We start from the raw sequence: 24,494 nt of genomic DNA on the forward strand, positions 1-24,494 counted from the left end.
CAGAGTTAAACTAGAAGTGACCAAATTTCTGGCATTTCTTTGTGCAAAAACAGGTCACAAATCATGGCAACCACAATCCTTCACAATACTTCTCCCTTTCAGTCTTGGAGCTAATTATTGTTTCCTTCTTCATTGCAGTTGTCTCAGGCCTCCCTGTGAGGTCAGGAGACGAAGGTGTGAACCAGGTTTTTCCTTCAGCGAGGAGGTGTGCCGTTGCGTACCCTCGCACTGGAGGCGGGTGGACTAACCTCTACCTGATGAGATGCTAATGAAACGCTAACGAGCAGATAATAAACTTATAAGGTAGAATTCATCACCCATCCCCTGTAGACTTGCGGGTCACGAGTATCCCCATCAGCTCTGAAGGCAGCTAAGTGTGCGGACCCTGATGAATGTGGGAACCTTAGTGATTTGAGTGCAGATATGGGAAACTGTGGTGATTTGAAGGTGGGAAATGCACTGACTTGGCTATGAGGACATTTTAATAAGAGCACGACTGATTGGAGCCCAGGAATGAAAGAAAGGACTGAGAGAGAGAGAGTCAACACTCGACACTTGTTTTAAAATATTGTCAAAATAATTTGTTTTAAAATATTTGGGGGGTTTTGTATTAATTATGTCTCTGTATTCTTTATATTAATTATATAATTTATTAAATGTTATTTTTCAACCTCTGTTTATTGCAATTTCAATCTTTTCCAAGAAACTACACTGTGATCAGTATTTTTGTATCATGTAAAGTATACGTGTAAAATAAACTATACTGGATGTTGAATATTGTTAACTTAGTTTGTTATCAAATCTGTTCTGGTGCTTGTTGTACTGAGGTTTTTGTGTTCTTCAATCGTCAGAAATAAAAACTCAGCTGAATAACCAGGTCTGGACCTTAAAGCCCCTACAAGGAACTTTCTTCTTTTTTTGTTGATTTTGGCGCCCCCTGTGGTCCAAAGCGGTAGTATTTTTGCCAGAATGAAGACTGCATTTGACTACATTTCCTATAAGCTCCTCAGGGCTTCAGACTAACTTTTCTAGGCACATTGCTTTGGTGTGGGTGAGAGGAGTGAAGAGACTCGGCCGGCCGGGGCATAAACCAGCCGCCTGGCTTTCACAACTTGGGGCCAAGGAGGAGAACAGATAATCGGCCACACCGATCAGCCATATAGACTGAGTGTCTTGGTCTGTGGCACACCAGGACTGCTGAGCTGCCCCGCCTGCCTCGGCTGTCTCCGGTGGAGGAGCTTCTCACTCCGTGGCTGTAGCTGTGGCACGACACGGTAGTCTGCAGGAGTCTCCTGCTGCAAGAAGTTGCGGCCGTTTGTGTATGCGCATTTTTCTGAAAATCTGTCTTTCGTCCCGACTCTGCCCCGGGAGTTATTAATTATCATCCTAAATACATACTTTTACGTCCCCGGGAGAACAGGACAATCTTGAGCCCTGCTGCGCGTGCTATCTCCAGGTCTGAGTGCCGAAAATCGTTTCGTCCGTAGACCGACCCGGCCACTGCCTCCTGGTTTCACAGTTCAAGTAGAAGTAAGCGATCCGGTCGTTTTGGCTAACTTCTTGTCAGCCGATGGAGTTAGCGGCCCCCGCCCTCGTCATGGATCTATTGGTCCTCGTCCCTACGTCACCACATTCACGCGCATCCCTTGGCTGCACACACAGAGAGGACCGCCCCTTTATGCCGTTCTCTCTCCTCATTGGATAAAGGTTGTAGGATACAAGGAAGGTTTTCTCCTCGGCTTACAGCAGAGCAGAGTGACTGACAGACCTGTGTTTCAGACCAAACACTCTATATAAGTGATTGCTGTCAGAAGATAACTATTTAAGACTCATATTAACACAAATATTCCGCTTACTTCTGCTTTAATAGCTAATAGAAATAGCCAATCTGCACACCGATGGCCTCATTTGCTGTTGTAGGTCACGCAGAGACATCAGCAGAAACGAGACACTTTTCTATATCCATATTTTTTCTTAACTTTAGTTTTAAATTAATTTTGTGTCTGTTAAATGGGGAACTTGTAAGTTTTTGTTACATAGTGAGAAGTAGCATGTACAGCTGTACCTGCCCTGTCAAGCTCTTCAGCCATCATTGTGTTCATGAGACATTATTTTATTTATTTATTTATTTTATTTAACCTTTATTTACCCAGGCAAGTAATTAAGAACAAATTTTTATTTGGACTTGCAAAAAGGTCCAAGGACACTTCAACATGCGGACTGGGGGAGCCAGGAATCGACACACCGACCTTCCGGTTGGTGGACGGCCCGCTCACCTCCTGAGCAGCCGCCGAGCTATGTAGCAATGGCAAGATTTACAAATTGTGTCTTTGAGAAATTAGGTTATAAATTATGCATCTCACCTGAAGATATGTTTTATTCTTTGGCCAATGCATCATCTGCATCAGCCGAAATACACAAAGCCAGTGGAAGATCAGTTGATTTAAGAAACATAACTGTCTCCAAGAACCATCTGTCACAGCTGCAAATGGGACCTGACAGAGACTGGATCTAAATTCTGTCAGGTAGAGTCTGGGTTTAATGTTGTGAGTCCCCAATGGACAGTAAGCTACATGTCATAACTCTGATCATGTGTTAATATCAGCATCAGTACTTTGTTGTTTGTCTCCCTTTTGGGAGACAATCAACAACTATGTTCGTTTACAAAGAGATAGGTGTATTATCTTGAAATAAAGACAAGAATTAAGGAGACAATTGTTATGTGTGTGAGCTGCAGGGAAACGAGACTGGTCAGAGCTGACAGAAAGGCTATGGTCACTATCAGGTTCCACATGTAACCAAGAACAGAAATCTCTAGATCACCTTCAGGATGTGGTAGAACAGGAGATTGGCAGCGTGAATGTACAGCTGACAGACCAGCAGACATGATGTGATGGATTCATGTCAACATGAAATCACAGAGGAAAATTTCCAACATCTGGTGGATCCATGACAAGAAGAACTGAGGCTGTGTGAGAGCAAAGGAGAGCTTGTGGTGTTGCTGATAAAGTGGTCAATGTGTTTCTCTCTCTCTCTCTCTCTCTCTCTCTCTCTCTCTCTCTCTCTCTCTCTCTCTCTCTCTCTCTCTCTCTCTCTCTCTCTCTCTCTCTCTCTCTCTCTCTCTCTCTCCCTCTCCCAGTCCAGTTCAATAAGCCATGTATGAACTGGTGCTGCAGTGTTACTGTAAAATGTGTGTGTCAGCTTGTTTGTCATCAGGGTTATGCAAAAAGTAGGTTGCGCCCTTGATTTGCACCAAACGTAAATGCACCAAAAGTAAATTTGGATCAATTCAAGATCATTAATCAATTTTTTTTCCTGAAGTCTGTTGTGCCTTTGACATTGGCCACAGAAGAGGCCTGTGCTTTCTAAATGCCTGTCTAACTTGGTTTGTTTTTGTTTCTGTCTCCAGGAAGTAAAGGTGGGACAACTGTAGAAGCTCCACCAAACAAGCATAACACACACAGCCACACACACGTATAAACACACCTTAAGTTCCTCCATAAAAAAGGGAAGGAAGTAAATGGAGCTACCCAAGTCTACCGATGAGAAGATAAAATGTTGGCACACATGTGTTTAACTGTGTGTTACAAGTGAGTGAGTGAGGGAGTGAGTGAGCGAGCAAGTGAGTGAGTGAGTGAGCAGCAACAAAATCAAGTTATGAAATAAAATACCCTTAACGAATATGGGGGAAAGTGAACAAGTCTAAGGTCAGAGACATGAGTATGAAGCCTACAGAACATTCTCATTAAAACAATTTTCATTTGAAAATTAAACTTGTACATATGTACAGTAGCTGTAGTGGAGAACAGAAAAGTGCTTTCTTTCCGTTAGATGGAGTCTGGATCGTCTAGTAATCCACCACCCAGAGGACATGACCAGTGAGGCAGGAAGGAAGACCTACAGAAGTGAGCTGCTGAGAGACCACCCAGACACTCAGTGCAAGCTTTAAAAGGCCAGGTGAAAGACGCCGTGCCCTCTGCTCAAGAGGAGCAATATAATGACCTTAAAATGACTGGCAACAAATACATCCACAGCTACATATAGATAGGCTACTCAACAAAAAATTGCCATAACATGGGTCTTAGACTGAGCTCCACTGGTTCATCTGGAGGAGAAGCTCCTCAGGGTGGTGGCAACAAGACAGGATCCTCAAGCACATATGGACACAGCCCCATCCCAGCAGGACAGGACAACGCTGCCCCTCCAGTCTTAGGCTACATGCGGCCCTCAGCCAGAGTGGAGGCAGTCACAGAGGAGCAGGGACCACTCCCTCCCCAGCACCCTAAAGCTCAGCCTTATAGGCTGTTTAAGCAGTAATCTGAGAACAGTTAAATGCAGTAAGCCCCCATGATACAGAAATTAGATTTGGTATGTCAAACTACACAGAGATTAATGACAATGAAGCAGCAGGAGTTAGGCATTCACCAAACTTATGACACACTTCTGTATGTAATTAAATACCAAAAACAAATGTAAGAAATAATTATCTTGACCAAGAGAGAGAGGGAGAGCGAGAAAGAGAGAGAGAGGGGGAAAGAGAGAGAGAGAGGGATAGATGTGAAGATAGAGCTCAGTTCACAGGGAGCAGTTCACACCATATATTACAGTAAAGTCCAGTATTAACAAACCTACTCCCTTCCTGCCATTCAAATCCTATTTGACTTATGACCTGTGTATGTGTGTCCATGTGTGTGGAATTGTGTGGAAGAGAGAGAGAGAGAGAGAGAGAGAGAGAGAGAGAGAGAGAGAGAGAGAGCACAACATTACAATTAGGTAAAAAGTGGGTGGGGGGGGTATCAGCTTCATATGACACAGATATAAAGAAGGGTTTTTTGTGTGAGTGTGTGTGTGTATGATGGTCAATACGTCTCTAAATTTGTGCGCAACTATCAAAGTGTAGCAGTGCATGGTGTGACATTTGACAGAGTGACATTTATGCGTATTTTTTGCGAACGCAAGCATAAACACACACATGAAGATAATTGAACATTTTTGTCACGCACATGCAAAAATGACGTCCGCAAACTACGTCACACGTAACAAGAAGCTGCGTACTGTACTTACAACAGCGTGTGCACGTCCCTCCATCGCTGTTTGACAAATGTTGTTAAGCGTTCACACACACCTCACATTTTCTGATACTACGCGAATAAGTTTATGTGCATCACGCACACCAGTACACGTGCATGAACGCCTCACGAGGTGGTTTCGGGGGGGGGGGTTCTATTTTCATCCAGTAGATGGTGCAGTTGATCTAATAATACAAGATACAGACAGATATAATTATACATTTTTTTATATTATTAGATGTAATTGGAAAAACACAGGCACAAAGTTAGTTATAAAATTTGTTTTAAATTGAGAAGTGACTTAGTGGTCCGGAATCCGTGTATCATTCGTTCTTTCTATTTTCATCTATCCACCACAACGTGATGTCTTTGTATTACACCCCTGCACTTTTGCCTTTGCTCCTGTCAGAATTACTAGATGTCAATTAGAAACCAATGGACAATCTCAGGGCTTTTGTTTTTGTGGACAGTATGTGAATTTCATGCTGGCAGCAGTCATGTCACAATCTGCACTCAATTTTTGCAAAATAGTTATTTACTACTACACCCCATGTGGGATATAAGAATCAAATATGGGATGTGTGAAAACAATTCAACCATTCTATTTCTTTCTATATGATAACTTTAATATAAAATCACAACCAAATTCAATCTGAGATGACACTGTGACACAGTAAACTAAAACAAAAATGTGTGGCACTGAAAGTAGTATTTTGTACCAAATACAATACAAAATGCAGGTGACAGACGTGCTTACATTTCTCTCTGGCAGACTGAAGACTTTTAATAACTACCATGAGTCAGACACTGGCTTTGAAATCAAAACAGACAGCCACTTAGGGTGAGTGATTGTGGTTTCGTCCGGATAGCAGCAGGGATGACGACATCTGCTGGTTGTTCTGTCTGTCTAACGCTTTGGTCCAGAGCCAAATATGTACAGTCGAGAAAATTTGGTATTCTTGTGGAGAGACGGCCGAGTGTCTGTGGAGGAGTCCCACCTGGGGCCCTGCCTTCATGGGACCCCATCAGCAGTCAGTTCATTATTTAATCTGATCTGACACAGCACAGACACAGGATCCTGGTAAAAGCACATTACAGTTTGTTTTTTTGTTTCCCATCTATTTTTTTGTTTTTGTTGTTGTATTGCGTTGTGTTGTTGACTTATGTATTGATTAACTGACTATTATAATGCTAAAGTTGTTGCTCACACAGTGACAAACACAGAGAGCTACTTCTGCTCAGGAATCAGTTAATGATTTTTACATGGTGTAACCTGAGCTCATGTAAAAACAAGTTGAAAATGTTATTGGTCTTATTCTCATTGTAATGTAAAAATGCCTGAGCAGAGATTTTGTCTCAGAACAGCTGCAGTGGAGCGAGCTGCTGGTCAAACTCACCATGGCTGTGATTCCCTCTGGTTTACTGTCACATTTTGCATTCAAGTCAAATTTAAAAGGGCAGGTTGAGCCTGTGTGCACACTAACACACATGAGGTTTTTATTTGACTTATATTAGTGTGTGTCTCCCGTGGGTCAGTAATATTCAAACGGTCTACTAGCTGTGAATAATTGTGAACAAAAGCAGCAGGAATTAAAAACACCTGCTTGGAATCTTTGTGTGTGTGTGTGTGTGTGTGTGTGTGTGTGTGTGTGTGTGTGTGTGTGTGTGTGTGTGTGTGTGTGTGTGTGTGTGTGTGTGTTTGTATGTACAGGCAAAGATGTGTGTGTGGGCAAAGACCAGTTAATTGGCAATAGCTTGTCCAACAGGGGACAAAAGCTCTGTCTCCAGACAGGATCAGGATAAGTCTCCAGGGAAATAAATGCAAGTCTGTGTAATGTCCCCAAAAGTGACCTGTGACAACATTGTATCTCAGCCCGAATCGTGACAAACATGTAATGAGCTGTCCTAAAGAGGCAGACATGACTTGAGGTAAGAGATACCTACAATTCTGAGTTGTTTGCACTAATGTAGGTATAGACAAATGCAGACAGCGCAACTGTACTGGAGCCCATATTGTATAGGGGCTCATATGAAAAGGGCCTCTATGGCGATGCAGGGAGATCCTGTTTGGACCCGGCCTGAGCAGAGACTGTGACTCCTACTTTAGATACAAGAATAACTCATGATGGGCAATGCTGAAACAAAGAGCCACATACTGTATTGAGTCACAATCACAAGTTTGTAAACCCGGGTCTTGAAAACAGTTTTTGTTTTTCATGCTGAATGTCTTTAACTGAGAACAGTTTTGAGCCAAAAAGTAGTAAACATTCAAGGTTCTGAAAATATTGCAGATGTTTTAAAGAAAATAGAAAGCTTATGAAATTATATGTGGTAATAAATTGCCCTCTATGGTGCCTGCACAATGGAGAAAACCTACAAAATTTCGGTCTTAGTTAGATAAATCTTTAATTGTCTCCATGGGCTCTGTTGTAATAATCTCAACACACAGGGGCAAGTGCATTCAAGGACTGTCTGGATCCACTGTTGCTTACTGTAATGGTTGTACATGGGTCACAATGCTACACATAGTCACCTAATTAATTGTGGGAAATTTTAACATTTAAAAGATGTAACTGCAAATATAAGTTGTGCTTGATGCCTGTTGGGAATGAGAACAGGAAACCATTTATGACCATATGGAATGGATTTTTTAAGTGCACCCATTCAGTCGAAAAAAATGTGAAGGTGCGTTAAGAACCTCCACAACCAATAAAAGACATCAAGTGTCCTTAGAAAACATTGAAGTTCCCTTCTAATAAAGAGCATAAGAAACTGCACATAATGCATAAGCAGAGGTGGAAGAAACATAGCTTCTCAGCAAGAAGGTTCTGGGTTCAATCCCTTGGGTCTTTCTGGGTGGAGTTTGCATGTTCTCCCTGTCCTCACGTGGACTTCTCTAGGTTCTCTGGCTTTCTGCCACTGTCCAAAGACATGCATGCTGGGTTGATTGATGACTCTATGTTGTCTGTCTGTGTGAATGTTTTTGTCTGAAGTTGTCAGTCCCTAGATGTTGGCAGCTGGGTGGATCAGCTAGGATTGGATGCTCTGGTGTTTGTTCATGCAAATAAATGCAAGGGCTGGCACACAGTTGTTTATCAATTAAAAATCCAAGAAGAGTTTGAAAAAACAACAACAACAAAAGCTTGAATGTAAAGATGGATTAACAATCTTCTCTGCAGGACAAAACAAAACAAATCTTATAGCAAAGAATACGATCTTCCAGCTGCAACAACATAGATTGTGGACAAAATTAAAGAGGGCTGAATGAGCATGTTTAGTTAACATGAGTTTGAGTAAAGGACAGTATGTGATGAATCTAACCTTGTTACAACATGAACCCCTGCAAAGTCTCCACTGTCTGACCTCCTGCTAACCCTGAACATGCCTGTCAAATGGGATGTCTATCAACCAGATTATGTTTTTTATGTGACATATTTGAAGCACTCATTGGCTGCAGTGGTGTGTGTGTGTGTGTGTGTGTGTGTGTGTGTGTGTGTGTGTGTGTGTGTGTGTGTGTGTGTGTGTGTGTGTGTGTGTGTGTGTGTGTGTGTGTGTGTGTGTGTGTGTGTGTGTGTGTGTGTGTGTGTGTGCGTGTGTGCGTGCGCGTGAGAGAGGGAGACAGAAACAGAGAGGCAGAGTTAGTACTCCTCTCCTCTGGTTATGAAAACACAGTGACTGCCAGCACTGGCAGACACTTGGTCTAGCTAATATTAAATCTCTGAAAAACACACATTATTCTATATAAGGTCATTTATTCTGACTTGGAAACACAGGAATGAAATACTCAATCACATGGGACATAAAGAAATGAATGAACACGAACCTTTATTTATGTCAGATCACCTCTCACTTTGTAAGGGAAATGTTTTCAGTGGGTTCTGTCTGCTGGACTCCAGGGGGATGTTCAGGTTCAGGGAGGTTGTCATATCAAATCCATGACATCTTGATTCAATGAATTATTATGTGGTGCGTTTAGTGTGGCTTTTTAGCTTTCAACAAGTCGGGAAAATGTACCTAAGCAAACACGTCGAACAAGACAATGACGAAATGTCCGACGCTGTATTCATCCATCAATTTTCTTCCACTGATCTGAGATCAGGTCGAGGCGGCAGCAGGTCAACCAAAGTAGACTTGACGTCCCTCTCCTCAGCATCATTTTCCAGCTCTTCCTGGGGGATTCAGAGGCATTCCCTGTCTAGATGAGATATATAATCATATAATCTCTTCAGTGTGTTCTTGGTCTACTCCAGGGTCTTCTCCCAGTTGGACATGTCTGGAAAATTGCCAGTGGAAGTTGCCCAGGGGGCATTCAAACCAGATGACTGAACCACTATTACTGGCTCATTTTGACATAAAGGTGCAGCGACTCTGAACCTGGGCTCCCTCAGGATGACAAAAGTCTTCAGCCCATCTTTTAGGTTGAGCCCAAATGCCATATGGAGAACACTCATTTTAGCCCCTTTCATGTGTCTTTTGCTCTATCATTTTCTAAAGCTCTTTGATGGTTTTGTGTAACACCCCCTGGCAACACTATGCCTTACAAATGAATTTGAATTTGTACAAAAGAAAAGAAATACCTGGGGTAGGTTGTAACAATGAGATTAAAAACTAAAAACTGAGACCAAACCAAAAAATATGGATCTATGTAAGTTTATTGTGCATGTTCCAACACTAAAGCACCTTCTTGTGGTTCAGTATGAACAAAAAAAAACCCATCACTGACGGCTAAATAAGCAGTGATAGTGGTGTGGATCCTAACATTAGAAAGCTGTATTAAAGAACATATTCTGATAATACTAATGAAGGGTGTGTATGTATGAATGGAAACCTTCAGCAGGAGGTCAGAAGCAGCTAATAATCTGGGTAAAATTCCAGGAAAGATGGTGACACTTAATACAACAACAAAGATAAAAGGTGTTACAACCATCTCCACCCCTGTCAGTCATTGTTTGACCAGCTGTACCAGCATGGTGGTTTGAAATAAACATTGCTGAAATGACTCAAATTTTACCTAAGAACCTGCTCTTTCATCTTATACAAGTTACCTAATTCAAACGCCAACGGTATCGATAGTCAGAACTTGGAACTTGAACTTGTAAAACCTACACCCTTCTTCATAGAGCCATTCAAATTCATATGCAATATCAGTGAGGGAGTGATAACACATGATATTGATCAAATCACTCTAATGTTATCCCTTGTTGGTAAAAGTGATGCTGTTACAACCATCCCTTTGTTACAACCATCCCCGGTCTCCCCTACTCCTTTGCACTCAAACAGCCTCAGTTCTTCATGTTAGAAACAAGTGCTCCACATTGACATGACTTTATCACTTCTTTTTTTTCTGAGACGACTTAGCTTTGTGACATGGAGCATTGTCATGCCCAAAGTGGCTTAAGGCATAAACTTGGTAAACAACATAAATAGACTGAGACAATCAGACCATTGGCCCAAAGTGAATCAAGAAATCAATCAGCAGCATGGACTGATGACACAAGGGAAATCTCTATTCTTTTAAATTCTTTTAAAGGTGTACAGAAAAGAAAATTGAATTTGAGCCCACTGTGGGTCCTAACATTAGTGTAATAACTCATCTATCAGACGATGTAGGCCAAACTTTGTGCAAAATTCTATTTTTGAGTAAATCCGGGATGAAAGTGTGTATTTTTTTTTTCGCATTGGATAATGCAGGCGCACGGATTATACGTCAGCCTGTACACGATTCACCAGCCACTGATATTGGATCCGTCATCCGTCATTCAAACGTCTGAGACACGCACACACACACGGAGCTCGGGCTCGCCCCAAGCTTTGAATATCCCGCCCGCTCGATAACGACCAATCAAATTTGTTTTCCTCACTCGGGTAAACTCGTGTTGCAGCTCGTGACAACTCGGCGCGACAAACAGGACAAACGGCCATTTCTGTACACCTTTAAAGAATGAAAACATTACTGTAATGTTTATCACTGTTTTTTATGAATTGAGTGAGTTATAAATGGGTGAGTTTGATAATAATTTCCTATGAATTGCTTTGCATTGCATCATAGTCTATTATAGTCTTGTCTGCTGTTTCAATTTTGTCTTTTAGAATGATATTTGAATTTGTTATTTAGGTCGTGTGTAAGCCTCAATATGTGAGAGCAGTGTTAAAATATTATCAATTAAGTCCAAAACTGTACATATAAAACCCAGGCTGTCATTTGATCTGGCCAACACATGGGAATCTGAACATGGGACCTACTTCAGCTTTGATTCCACTGCTTTTCTTGGGGCCAGTTTGCCCAAAGACCTTTCAAGATATGTAAAAGACCCTTAACCATATTTTTTCAGTTCTACTGCATGAGCTCATTGAAGAGGCTAAGGGTGGCTGAAATATTTTTGTCTACCACTCAAACTCACTCACAACAGGATCTGTTGAAATAACAGCACACTGTGAATGGTAACCCTCTCAAGTATCCAAGATGCAAATTCCTCATTGGTTGTAATTCTGTTCGACTGTCATTATTCACCATTGTTTTTCTTCTTGGGGAAAAAGGGAAAAAGTGTCACGACAACTGCTGTCATATCCCAAAATAATATGTTCTTGTTGACCAGTGTCCAGTTTGTCTGTGTTATGTGAATAGCCCGAGGCCACTGTGTCTCCCGAGGGGTTGCTCCATCAGTTCACGGTTCCAGATCGACACGTACTGTACCAGCCAGCAAGCTGAATTGTAGCTTACAGCACATAGCAACAAGACATCAGCTCCAGGAAACAAAAGACTGAACTACTCAAAGCCTAAAGTGCTTCCAGACACCTCAATGTCACAACTCTTACTCATACAAAACTGTGGCCAACAGAATTTGACTGGTTCTTCCAAAGAATGTGAGCCTTCATGGACCCAGTGAGAAGGTAATGAGTCAAAAGTTGAAGTAAACTTTTTTCTTCTGTGTGCCATGGATGTTGTTCTATAGAAAAGAGCAGCTGTCAATGACCCTTGATGTTTGACATTCTGCCAAATGTGACTGAACATTGCCACATGTTGGTTTGAATAAGTAATATCAGATATTTAACATCTACACTAGGAGGTAATGGTCCCTATTTAAATGTGGGTACAAAAACAATGATATTGAATCAAAGTTAAAAAGAAAAAGAAAAAAAAAGAGAGAGACAGATCCAGCAGCCTGTTGCTGTACTACTGCCAACAAATGCAGAAAAACATCTCTCTGTTCAAAGCAGCTAAATGCTGCTATCTAGTGGCAATGTTTAGCATTAACTACATGACCGAATATAATAATGATTGTGGAATTTACTGTAAAATGATTGAAAATCAATTCAGGATGGAAAATTATGAATGATGATATTTTTTTATTGATTTATCCATCCTTAAAAAAAAGTTTTCAGACATTGCTACTGTTAATTCTTATGATCATAACTCGTCTACAATCATGTATTTAAGTTTTGCACACCTGATGTGAAGGTCCATGATGATTTGATTAACATTGTGAAGCAACCAATATTGCAATAATGTGCCAAGGGGCTGTGAGCTCACGTTGAAGCCCCAACACATTTAAATATTTCAATTTCTGTTTTGCAAAATTACCAGGTTCGCTGTGTATCAGCTTGTTTGTGAAATGTTTAAGAATGCAGCACAATATCAACCTGAAATACTAAAGGCATTGACACTAGACTTTGACCTTTGTAAGCATATGGCTTGCTTCTCCGATCTCCCCCCCCAAAAAACTGGCCTTTAACCTCTTCATCTTTGCCAAGCTGGGCACTGAGAGTGAGCCAAAGGAAGGTGCTGTGTGCGAAGAAAGGGCAGCATCAAATAACACACACCAACCTCTTCTTGGATTATCCCTTTCTTTAATAATTCTTTGCTTCAAAGCATTCTAAGGCTTCAGACTCAATCTGACTGTTACCCAATAAAATCTCCCCAAACACTGACACTGACAACTGAAAACCAATTATGTCCAAGATAAATATCACAAGCTTGTGCGGTGCAGTCGTGCACATGTTGATATCATCAAGGTTTGGTGTTAATTGTATGTTGGAATCTGACTGTAGGAACTTTTCTTAATAGAAGTGTAACTTCATTGTTCACGCCAAGACAAGGTCAGCTTTTCTTTGTAGTAACCCAGTGGTTCAGGTGCTCTTCTTCCACTCTCTTGCTTTTGTGCTCTCAGGCCTCTGTTAGACTTTTGCTCCTCTTCACCTCAGCCCACACCACTAGAACTTGAGATGCAAGATGGACATACTGTAACCTGTCATGTTACCTCAGAGGACACTTGTGTTTACCAAACAATCTGCTTCACCTGCCTGGACAGTCTGCTGTCTGCAGTCTACTAAACCCCACTGGTCTTTCATGCTGCCACCTGACCCACATGATGGACCCCTGTCTGGGCTGTTGGAGACAACCTGCAAGCACGCAGTGGTCCTACTGTTACCTTTCACCACATGACACCATTATGTCATAGGGAGCTGCAAAGTTTCTCACCAGATAAACAACTCATTACTCTGATAATCTGAATCTTTTACTTTTGTTCATACTCTTATAGGCTATGTTGGTTTCCTCTCTTGTTCTGTCCTTTGACTAATTACTGTAGTGTCGTGATTGAAGAAAATATATTATTTCGCCTTTATTCCAATAGGACCGATGGTGTAACAGTCGAAATGGGTAATGTCCCTTTAATGCGGTGTTGTCATGCAAGGTGATGACATTGGGTGGTGCTTTTGTTTTTAGTTCAGTTGAGTGTGCACCCCCATTAGGAATGGACGTAAATATACTGTATTTAGCTCTTTTTTCTTTCTGTTGTCTCAACTCTAGTAAGCAGTGAGGCGACGTGAGGCGGCCCTTGTTTCATTTTGTGTAAAGGAGGTAGTAGCATCACAAGATGATTATCTTAGTTTTTAATATTTTCTTTTTCTTGTGCCTTTTTTTTTAAACATGGTTTGTACACCTCAGCATTTTTCTTTTGTTGTTGTTGTTATTTGGATCGTATTTGTTTGCATTTTATGAATTGTTTTTATTTGTTTAATAGTTATGTTTGGTTCACTTCAACTTACTACTTTACTCAATTGCTTCTCTTTGATATGTTTTAATATTATTCATTCGTTCATTTATTTGATAACATCTGATTTCAACCACAAAAGGCTTAGATGAAGGGGAAAAAAAGCAATTCATTATCACATTCTTTGAATGGATCGTGAAAGAAGGTAATATAACATTCCATGTTTCATACCTAAGCTCCATTTGTGGCGTTGCCCACAAACCTGGTGACCCACCACTAAATAAAATTAATCAAATTCCTCCAAAATAAGTAGCCATGGAGACAAACTAAATGTCAGGTACCTGCTTTGCCTGGTTGGCAACACACTGCTTGTCTTGCTACATTCATAAAATTCTGTTGCTCCAAATACAATTTTCTGACACACTGACACAAAGACCTGCCACCCATATCAGCTCTGTAAAACCGACTGATCTGACTAACAGCTTTTTTATTCAGACCATTGTGCGGGATGTCTAACCCTCATTATTAACCTCTTCTATGGTAGATTGATGAAAGTTAATACGCTGTGGGAGGGCCTGGCCTCCTGGGACCGTGTTTGCTGTTAAGCAGCAGGTGGTATCCAGGCATTCACTTCTTTAGCAAACATTTTTTTCATTTGACCTACCGGGTTAATTAGCAGCTGCAAATAATTTTTCAGTGTTTGTTTTTAGCCACGGGGAGTAAGTGCCACATGAGAGGGGTTTACTGGAGCAGCTAAATTCAGATCATGTTGGCCACACTGGCTGTCACACAGAAGCACTGAAGTAAGTGTCAAACACTTTTCTGGAATGGTCTGAAAAGCCTGTTCCCCCCATATGTTACATGAAGCAGAAAGATCAGAGCCTTGACAACAGGGTCACTCAAAATGCTTCACTGTTTTGAAGGTGACTGAGTGTTTTGCTGAGGGACGGTTTACAGTAATGGTGGGTGTTACTGAAATGGATGGTCAGGTCATAGTATGCTGATCTTACATCACCACCTCAGCACTGAAGAAAAAAAAAATCTGAACAGCAAAAAAGCCTCAGATGTTTCTTCCAGTAGTGGAAACAAGAAATTGAACCTTTGCAACCTTAAAATCTTTTTTCATACTTGTCCTTCATTACAACTGCACAGCATCCACAAAGAAGAAATGCAAGCTAAATCAGAGCATGCTTTGTGCTGTTCTACTGATTTTGGGTAGAGTCTTGTGATCCTTGGTGCAAAATCAAAGCTTAAAGGGTGGAATGAAAAGCACGTCACCAGGTAACTCAGTAATTAAAAATATTTGCTGGACCCCCAGCTTTTAACTTTAAATGTCTCTAATGTCTGAAATTAAAAAGGAAAACACTGCATAGGGCTGAGGAGAAATGCAGCATCTGGTGACAATGAGTTTGTCGCTTTAAGTGACACCACTCATATTGAGCTTGTTTTTTTTTCTGCAGGTGAAATTCCAGTACCAGGGGAAACAACATTTTTTGCAATTTTCCCGAGGTTTCAGTCTGATCCCTGATGCCAAATGGGGCATGTTTACATCAGTGTATGCTTACAAGCTGGTGCAGTGTGGCGTTAATGTTCACTGTGGCACAAATATGGGACAATTTTTACGACTAAACTTGGCATGAAACACCTTTTAATGATGTCTCATATTGCCTTCTTTCATTTGCTACTGCAGATTGATATAAGCACCAAAGACTTTTAATGAGACCGAGAGAGATTTTTAACAATTACCACAAGTGCAATCTGATGGTTATGTTGTTTGTGATGAGTGAGCTGCTCACAACAACTTGAAAAATGCTGGCTCTTTTCTGTGTAGCAGCATTAACACGTCTATTCATCATAAAACCACAAAAAATAGTTCAGGCAATTTTCAGTTCTTTTGTGTGTGTACTTTTTATCAGAACTTGAGGTGCTGTTTTTTTTAATCTCTTTCAGCCTCTCTCCCTCTACTGCCATCAAGAGGAGCTAATGTAATTGGTCATTACTGAAGCACAGATTCATTCTCTCCCTTTTCATGAATTCTTCCATATTGAATATTGTTACTGTCCCTGGTTGCACTAGGTTTACATCAGCACCTGTGGTTGCTTGTCACACCCATTTGAGTTTGTGACAAGAACTAAAGTTCCAAACACTGCAGACTATAAATGCAAACATCATTATATGTTTAGCCCAGATCCCCAGAAACCAACTCCTGCATTTCTCTGACAAAGCACTTTTTAATGTGCCATAAAAACAGGATGTCTGGGTAATAAGCTCTTTTCAGTTGATAATGAGCTGTGTCAGAATCTAGTTTTAGGAACTTTATTATTTTGGCATCAAGATTACATAAAGCACTTTTTTAAATTAATAAGGACATCTGTTGTGTGGGAGGACGTGGGACAATTACAAATCTCTCCAAATTCAAAACATATTGTATGGCAACAAGAAATTCAAAACCTGAATCTATTTTGAAACTTGCGTGGTAGCTCTTTATTGTTGAACATTTATTTTCGATTCCAACACAAGCTCACACATTCTGTAGAGCCAAAAAGGGTTAGGGTTAGGGTCAGCAGACTTTCAGGGGCGTTTAAGGGGTTTAAAACTTTCAGAGAGTCTTTAGTATGTCTTCCAACTCTTAAATAATTTTGATAATTAACAAAATATCATTACCTCAGTGGAATTCACCAGTCTGTTACCATTATTTTGCCTCGGACAGCAAGATGTCAACACTACACCTTCAAAAGACAATGAACTGGTTTAAAACTGGAATCACTACTGTGCGTTTCAGTTTTATTGAAACTCACCAACTCAACCTTTAACTAAAACTGAACAGATTTTAATCTTGACTGCATCTGATCAGACCATGGGTATGCAAGACCAAACAGTTTGTGGCTCATTTCACTTGTGATATTTTCATTGTTGAATCTTATGATGAAAACTAAGCACATAAAAGTAGAATGGAGTGACTGTAATATGCATTTGACTTAAATGGAAATTAAACAAAGTGTGTTATGGGAAGGTTGATCTGGGACCTGAAAGCAGACTCCACAAGCAGGGGTGGGTAAGTGATTTTATTGTGAAGGGACTAAAGATAAGATGGAATAGGGCAGGTGGGGACGGCCCGAACAGCTGACTGGAGATCACAGGGATGGCTTTGAAAGAAAGACAGACTGAGGTTCACAGGTTATACACAGGGAGAGGGGGGGAAACAAGGACACAAACACTATAGGAGGGAAAGAGTGGCATGCGTGGGACTGTGACAGACAGTATGATATTGCACAATATAGAATAAATCATATGAAGGAAAACTGTTTTAAATTGCAGATCAAGTCCATTTGAGTGAAATTTAGTTCAGATGATTCTCTCATGGACTTATTGAACATACAGTACATATTCCTATTTAGCCCTAACTCCAACCCGAAAGAGAAAGTATTGTTTACCCTGACGACTCCATACTTAAAGCATATAAGCATTTAAAAGATAGCTCACTCTCACATGAGGCCTAATTTCTGTTTTGATGGATGCGCCATCACCTGGCCTATCAGGTTGATCTTTGCGTAGACATGCGCATCTGAGAATAAAAAGTGTCGTTAGATTTTAACCATGTTTCCAGTCACGTTAAACGTCTGATTTAACATGCTCATTGGTAAGATGCCTCACATTCCACTGAGGAAAAAAGATCACCAGAAAAACTGGAATATCATCAGAATCATTAAGAATATCCAATCTCATCCATATCCACTCCCTCCTTCTCACTCCTCCTCTCACTGTGGTGTCTCATTGCTTGACTTGCTCTCATGAACTCATGCAGTGACTGTGGAGGATAATCCTTTAAACCCAAGAACCTGACCGCTGCTTAAGACGCAAACTCCACTACAAAGCATTTACAAAATCTTTTTTGTTATGTTGGTGCCTTATGCCTTTCATCTGTGCCCATAAATTAAATACATTTAAATAATAATTAAATAAAGTAAAAACTGAATTGACGGCATTCAGACACTTTAGTGTGACACTTCAGTTTAGGTTCTTCTGTTTCTCTATTACTGTGACTGAGCTCCAGAGATCATTTGTTCAGATAAAGAAACTTTCACTGCCATCACAGCCACTTTCCATGGATCTGGTGCCTCATTTGAAAAAGTGTGTGCAACTGTACTATGCGCACAGAAGCTGAAAAAAGCGTATTCAAATAAGAAAACTGATTTATAAATATATCCCACCCTTTATTCACTTTCAATTCACATTCATTTTCAACCTGGAGTTGTCAATGGAAAACACCTCATAAATGCTGATGCATTTAAATGTCATTTCCTAAAAGTTTCAACAGAGCATCATTGTGCAGAATTACGCATGGTTGTCTATATGGAATTTCCGTGTTTACACTGATCAGACCGATGCCCTCACACCTTGCCTTTGTAGATGGAGACAATTAATTTATTTAGGCAGCGAAGGACTGAGTTAAATGTCTGGATACTTGTCATTGACCCTATCAGGTTCCACACCTCTCAGCCAGGAACAGAAACCCAAGGGTGCAGTTGATGTAAGCTCACCAACCCTATCAGTTAAAGCATGTATGTTGTATATGAATTCTGGATGAATGTTGAATGTAAGATTCAGTGTGTAGGGTGTGGAACTGAACAGATTGGCAGGTTGGATGTGCAGCTGGCAGATCAGCAGAAATGATGTGATGCAGTCATGTCAACATGAAGCAGTCAAAGAGAAATGTGTCTACGTCCATGACATGAACAACTGAGGCTGTCTGAGAGCAAAGGAGGAATCCCCCAGTGTTCGTGTGGTGCTCCTAATAAAGTTCTTGGCTGAGAGTTACATTGATTGCAAGGCAACAAAACAACATGAAGTTTTCATCTACAATGACAGTGAGTCAGCTGTTTCCATTTCCATTTTAATACTAAGAAAATTTGCTGATAGCACATGGGAGTGGTGTAAATAATTCTTCTTGTCTACTCTTGGCAGAGATGCAAAAATATTTATTCCCAACATTGTTCACATGTACTATAACAAACACTGTTCTGAATTCACATTTCCAAATTTTATTGTAACATCTTTTTTGCAGACAAACAGTTTCAAAATTGATGTTTAAACTACTGTTAATGCAACAAACTGAAGTTATTGCAAAGTTCCAGTTAATTTGGAGACTGTTTAAGATTCAGCATTGAGTAGTTGTCTGCTGTGGTTTTAGAGCAGTAGTGGAGACGAGGCCGTGGATCGATCTCGCTGTCTGTCTGAGTTTGTGTAAAACCAGGGAAGCGAGTCGTGTTTTCCTGCTTCCTCAACATTCCCATCCCGGAAGTTTTTGATTGATCCGGAGCACTGTCGGATCGGAAGCTCAGCGTGCAGATGGGAATGAGAGGCACCTCGTCACGGCCTGTCAATCACAGCCACCACAGACACACACACACAGACACATACATGCACGCATACTCTGAGCAGCTTACACACTTCATAGACTTGCCTTTTCCCTACGGGAGAATAACCACAAGAATATTTAGTTCCCCCACATTACCAACCACCCACAGACACACAAAGAGATTCGCACACACAGACAATCGTTCAGTCGTCTTTGTATCTGTCTTCTCTCATGTGATAAATGTTTGTGGGTTTTGACAGAAACACAAGCAGTTTTCTTTCTTTCTTTTTTTTTTGGTTTCATCACGGTCCTCCTGATTACGCTTTGAAAACATGACGGCGTGTTGATGTAAGACGTCTCCAGCTCACCAAGCAGCAGTGGAAAAGCTCGGACCATATTTGAAACTTACATAAGAAAGGAGACACATCTGACAGGCATTTTAAATCCTGTCCATAGAGGCAGCTTAATAAACAAGTTTTATTTAATCTTTTTAGCCATCATTATTTCAAAATTATTTCCTATACAGTAAATGACATAAAGAGAAAGCAGGTAAAGCTTGCACACTGATAAGCTACAAATGGAATCTCCACTACAAAGGTTGATGGATGTAAATGTTCCATATTTAATGGTCCATCAAAAATATATACAAAAATATACCAAGTGCTACCATAGTGTAGTGTGAAAAAACAAAAGAAACAAAAAACAATTGAACAGAAAAGTTTCGGCTACACATCCTCAGTCTGCCTGAGGCTGCCTTTTTCTTTTTCTCTTTCTCTCTATAATTGACATAAAACACATAAAATTACACCATGAATATTAGTATTTTCATCTGGCAAAGGTATCAGGACAAGCAGAGCACATACACATATTTTATTCCCTTATCTTGTGCACAGACACTCATATTTTTATCAAATATGTGCACAACCAGCTATGGGCTATTATTTGTATTAAAGCAAGTCAAAAACTTTCAACTTCTGCTTATTATTCCTGTCACTATGGGCTTTTAGATGTATATAAGGTAATTAAACTGTTATTACCAAAAACAGAAAAAGACATTCAACCCAAAACCATATAGACTGTCTAAAAAGAGACAACAATAGCACAACTAAGTGCAAATAACCAAACAAAGACAGTTCAGAGTAGATAGGTAAATGTGAATGATTATGTGTTAGCACTAACAGCTGCAAAAATGCTGGATCCCTAAGTTCCCATAATGCAATAACTAACAATGGCACCTTTCATAGACCGTTCCTTCAATCCGTCGGTTTTTAATATGAATTTTCTGGAAAAAGATTCGAAGGCTCAGACCCAAACTGAAATCACTCTTGTGACATCACCAAATATGCTCTGCCACACCTCCACTTCCTTTCTTCTTTTTATAGTTCAATTTGCTAATTGGCTGTGTGCCAGTTAAGTCACTAATTGACTGAGTGCTAATTAGTGAATGCTCTTGTGAAGGCATGGAAGAATCCCAAGAGCAGCCAAACAAATGGCAGCTAAAACAGCGGCTTAGAGTAAAGAGACATTAACGCTGAATGTGTGTGTCTGTGTGAGTCCGATTGTCTCTCATTCTCTAGACAAAAGCAAAGCAAACAGCTGCAAAGAGACACTCTTTGGTTTCTTTTTCATATTAAAGCACTTAAAGCAGATATCAGTGGAATGTTTTTGTTAATATAAGTCCTAAATAGTCCTATTTTCCGTCAGCAATCACTTACATGAAGTATTTCAGCCTAAACACGAGTCTCTCCGTCACTCTGCTCTGCTGTAACCCGAGGAGAAAATTTTCCTTGTGGGATACAAGTGTTATCCAATGAGGAGAGAGAACGGCATGAAGGGCTGTGTGTGCAGCCAAGGGATGCGCGTGAATGTGGTGACGTAGCACGAGGACCAATTGATGCCTGACAAGGGCGGGGGCTGCTAACTCATGGTGCGTTCAAAGAAACTCGTACTTTGTGTTTTTCCTTCCTGTGAAGTCATACCAGTTCGATCTGGTACGAGTTCACGGGTCGGAAGTTACGAGTGGCCGTTATAGGGAACTTTCACAGACAACAGGATGGTAAAAACACGAGCTACGGGTTACCTGGAACGCTACCAAGTCGTAGTTGTGACTTGAAGCTGTAACTTACGGTTTCAAAAGCCTGCCTTGAACGCAGCATTAGCCGAAACGGCCGTGAAGCTGATATCTGCTTTAAATCTACTTTTTAAAGATCAACTTTTTTCTATCTATCTGGATCACCATAGTGTGGCATTAAGTGTTTTACTTGACCAAAAAACACTGACTGTCACTTTGCGTCTTTACACATTTCAGCCTTGTCACCCTCTAAGTCATGCAAATGTCTGTGCAGAGTCTAAACTGTCCTGACTCCTGATACAGGGCACATTTGAAGTTTGCAGAGGATTAAAGTCACAGACTGATTTTTCAGCGTGGTCCAGCAGGCAACTGAGCCATCCAGCCATGCACACAGACAGACATCCAAACAGCTCGTCAGGCATGAAACCAACTGTCCGTCCAGCCACATACACAGTCCTGTCAACACATAGATGGAAGTGTTAGTCCTTACAAGACACACATATTCCCATGGAGCAGAAGTAATGAACTGCTCTGCTGTCCACTACCACAATTTTAGATATGATATACCCACATGAATACATGGATGCTTTCCAGTCAGTAAAACCTTGAGTGCTTTACAAACTGATTTGTTCTACGTGGGCCGAGGCCACGGCCACAAAGGGTATATGATTTGTGTGATAATGTCAGTAAACACACACATGCAACAATCTTTGTTGTTTTACACCATCAAAATATTTGCAGTTCAACCTGGGAAGTGTGAATCTGTCATTTCACATACTGAAAAGCACCATTTCAGTTAAAGTATTGTGCATGTATTATTTTGTTCTTTATTAAATACTGATGTTTAATTTATTGTTTATTTATGCCAGTCAATCTCACTGGTCTAAAGCATTAAACAATCTTCTAGCTTCAACCTTATTTGTAACACATTTACTGTCAAAGACAGGACGATCATTTAGGCTATCGTGTGTCTGTTGTCCCATTCTCTCTCCCCATTTCCACATTTAACTTGGCCTGTGGCCGAGTCCAAGGCCACATTGTCTCCAGCTCTCTGAGGGAGGGAATAATCATTTCTTCTTCTTGGTTCACATTCAGAACATAGTTGATTGGGAATTATACCCCCTACCTACCAATCCAAAGTCACTGGCATTAACCACTGAGCTATCCAGCTGGATGTGTTGAGCCCTTCGCCATTATCTCCTTCAGAGACAGGAGATTGCGGCAAGCTTCCCATCTGCCCGCTTGGTCGCTGTCTCTTTAGACTGGTAATGGGGAGAACCCGGGGTCACTGACCTATCCAGCTGCATGTATTGCACCCTCCATCCATATTATTATCTTACATTAAACTTTTACTGTACTGAATGGCCAGTCCCTGTCCCTCTGTAGCCTTTTCTTTTACAATCGTGTTTTGTCTGTTCGGGTCACTTTGCCTTGCTTCAAATCTGTAATACAGAACAGGCCAGTCATAAAAGTGAAATGTTCTGCTACTGATTACAGCATATACTTTTCACATCTACTGTACTCATTATAAGAAAGCAAGCTCTTCTTTTGTAGATCTTGTTGACCCAGGCAATATACAGGCCCTGAAATTCCCATAGACAGGTTGACAGCTCCTTCATGTCAGTGTTCAGAGAGAGAGATGATGACGTGTCTGTCTGATTAGCTCTGTCTGTCCGATGTGAGACTACTGAGTCATTGTTGTTTTTTAAACTTAGAATTTATGAGCACTTTAGACTAGGCTACCTCTCTTTGGTGGTCCCACATTGTCCAACATAAAAATTGTCTTTGTCCCACATTTGTTTTTTGGGGATCTGGTCACCCTTTTAACGGCCGACCCTATTTAAGTCATCTAACCAAAGATATCAGGAGGTAAACTGCAGCCAATTTCATGCAGGTGCACCATGAGTCCCCCGATAATTGATATATAAATGACCACACATTATGGATTACCTTCCTGCTTTATGATGCTTAAGATTTGTTTGGTTGTATTTTTCTGTCATATCTGTGACACAGAGATGGAAAACACATTTTAGGGAAACCGGACAGTAAGGTGCAACCAGTCTGCTACAGCTGAGCAATGATATGGAAAACAAATGCACAATAAAAGTGAATTTAGCCAGTTAGTGTCCTCAGGCTTGAAATCGCTTTTCATGTTGAACCTTCAGCTGAGATCCTGGATGGCATCTGCTCTGCTGGGTCTCTGCACAGCAGACAACAGTAGTGTCGGTATGTTTTCATGTGTTTCGAGTTCAGAAGAGTGATTGATTCTCTGTCACTGCTGGAAACTTCAAAAAGAGCTTCAAATGACTTGCCGTTAACTGGCCCTCTGCTTCCACACTGCTCCTTTTTTCACTCCTTTAAAATCTTATTAGACATCACATCAGTGACTCCGTACTTATTCAGCTGTGTCGCTCCTGCTAGGATAGCCACTTATCCTGTCAACCCCCCCTATCCACTGGACATGGCAGGACCCTTATTAACAGGCAAAGCTCCAGTGGGTCGTACCAAAACCCTCATGGGTGGGGGTGGTGGTGGTCATCAACACTGTGCCGCTGCGCTGCTGAGTGACAGCTAAACGGCTTAAAATGTCACTTTGAATAAGAAGTAGGCCACACACAGGGACTCACACACACAATGCATGCAGGGCTTCTCACACATAAATGCATACACTCTCACACACACACACACACACACACACACACACACACACACACACACACACACACACACGCACACACGCACACACGCACATACACACACACACACACACTCTTAAATGCATACATACCAAATTATCTTTTTGGTGTCTGTTGGATGATATTTGTGTTTCTGTAGGGGGCGTTCTTTTCTATGTTCAGGCACGGAGTGGTTTTATTTTAGAAGATGCTAGAAAACTTCAGATGTCTCTGCACACCAGAAGAGTTAATAGGTGAGATAAAACCTTATTTTCTGTTAAATAATTTATTATTGTTAATCAATCATTGTTGGTTGTACCTACATGT

General features: G+C 40.8%; 1 protein-coding gene across 1 annotated transcript in view; it reads left to right on the forward strand.

Annotated features, from left to right (window-relative positions):
• Positions 1–753, forward strand: part of vegfc (vascular endothelial growth factor c) — a 50,846-nt gene extending 50,093 nt beyond the window's left edge. The window contains exon 7 of the mRNA XM_083979830.1: positions 139–753. Within this exon, the coding sequence (XP_083835956.1) occupies positions 139–247 (109 nt within the window). The 3' untranslated portion in view covers positions 248–753. The remainder of the gene's footprint in view (positions 1–138) is intronic.
• The last annotated feature ends 23,741 nt before the right edge of the window (positions 754–24,494 follow it).

Source organism: Trachurus trachurus (assembly GCF_905171665.1).
Source record: "Trachurus trachurus genome assembly, chromosome: 1".
Classification (NCBI taxonomy): Eukaryota; Metazoa; Chordata; class Actinopteri; order Carangiformes; family Carangidae; genus Trachurus; species Trachurus trachurus.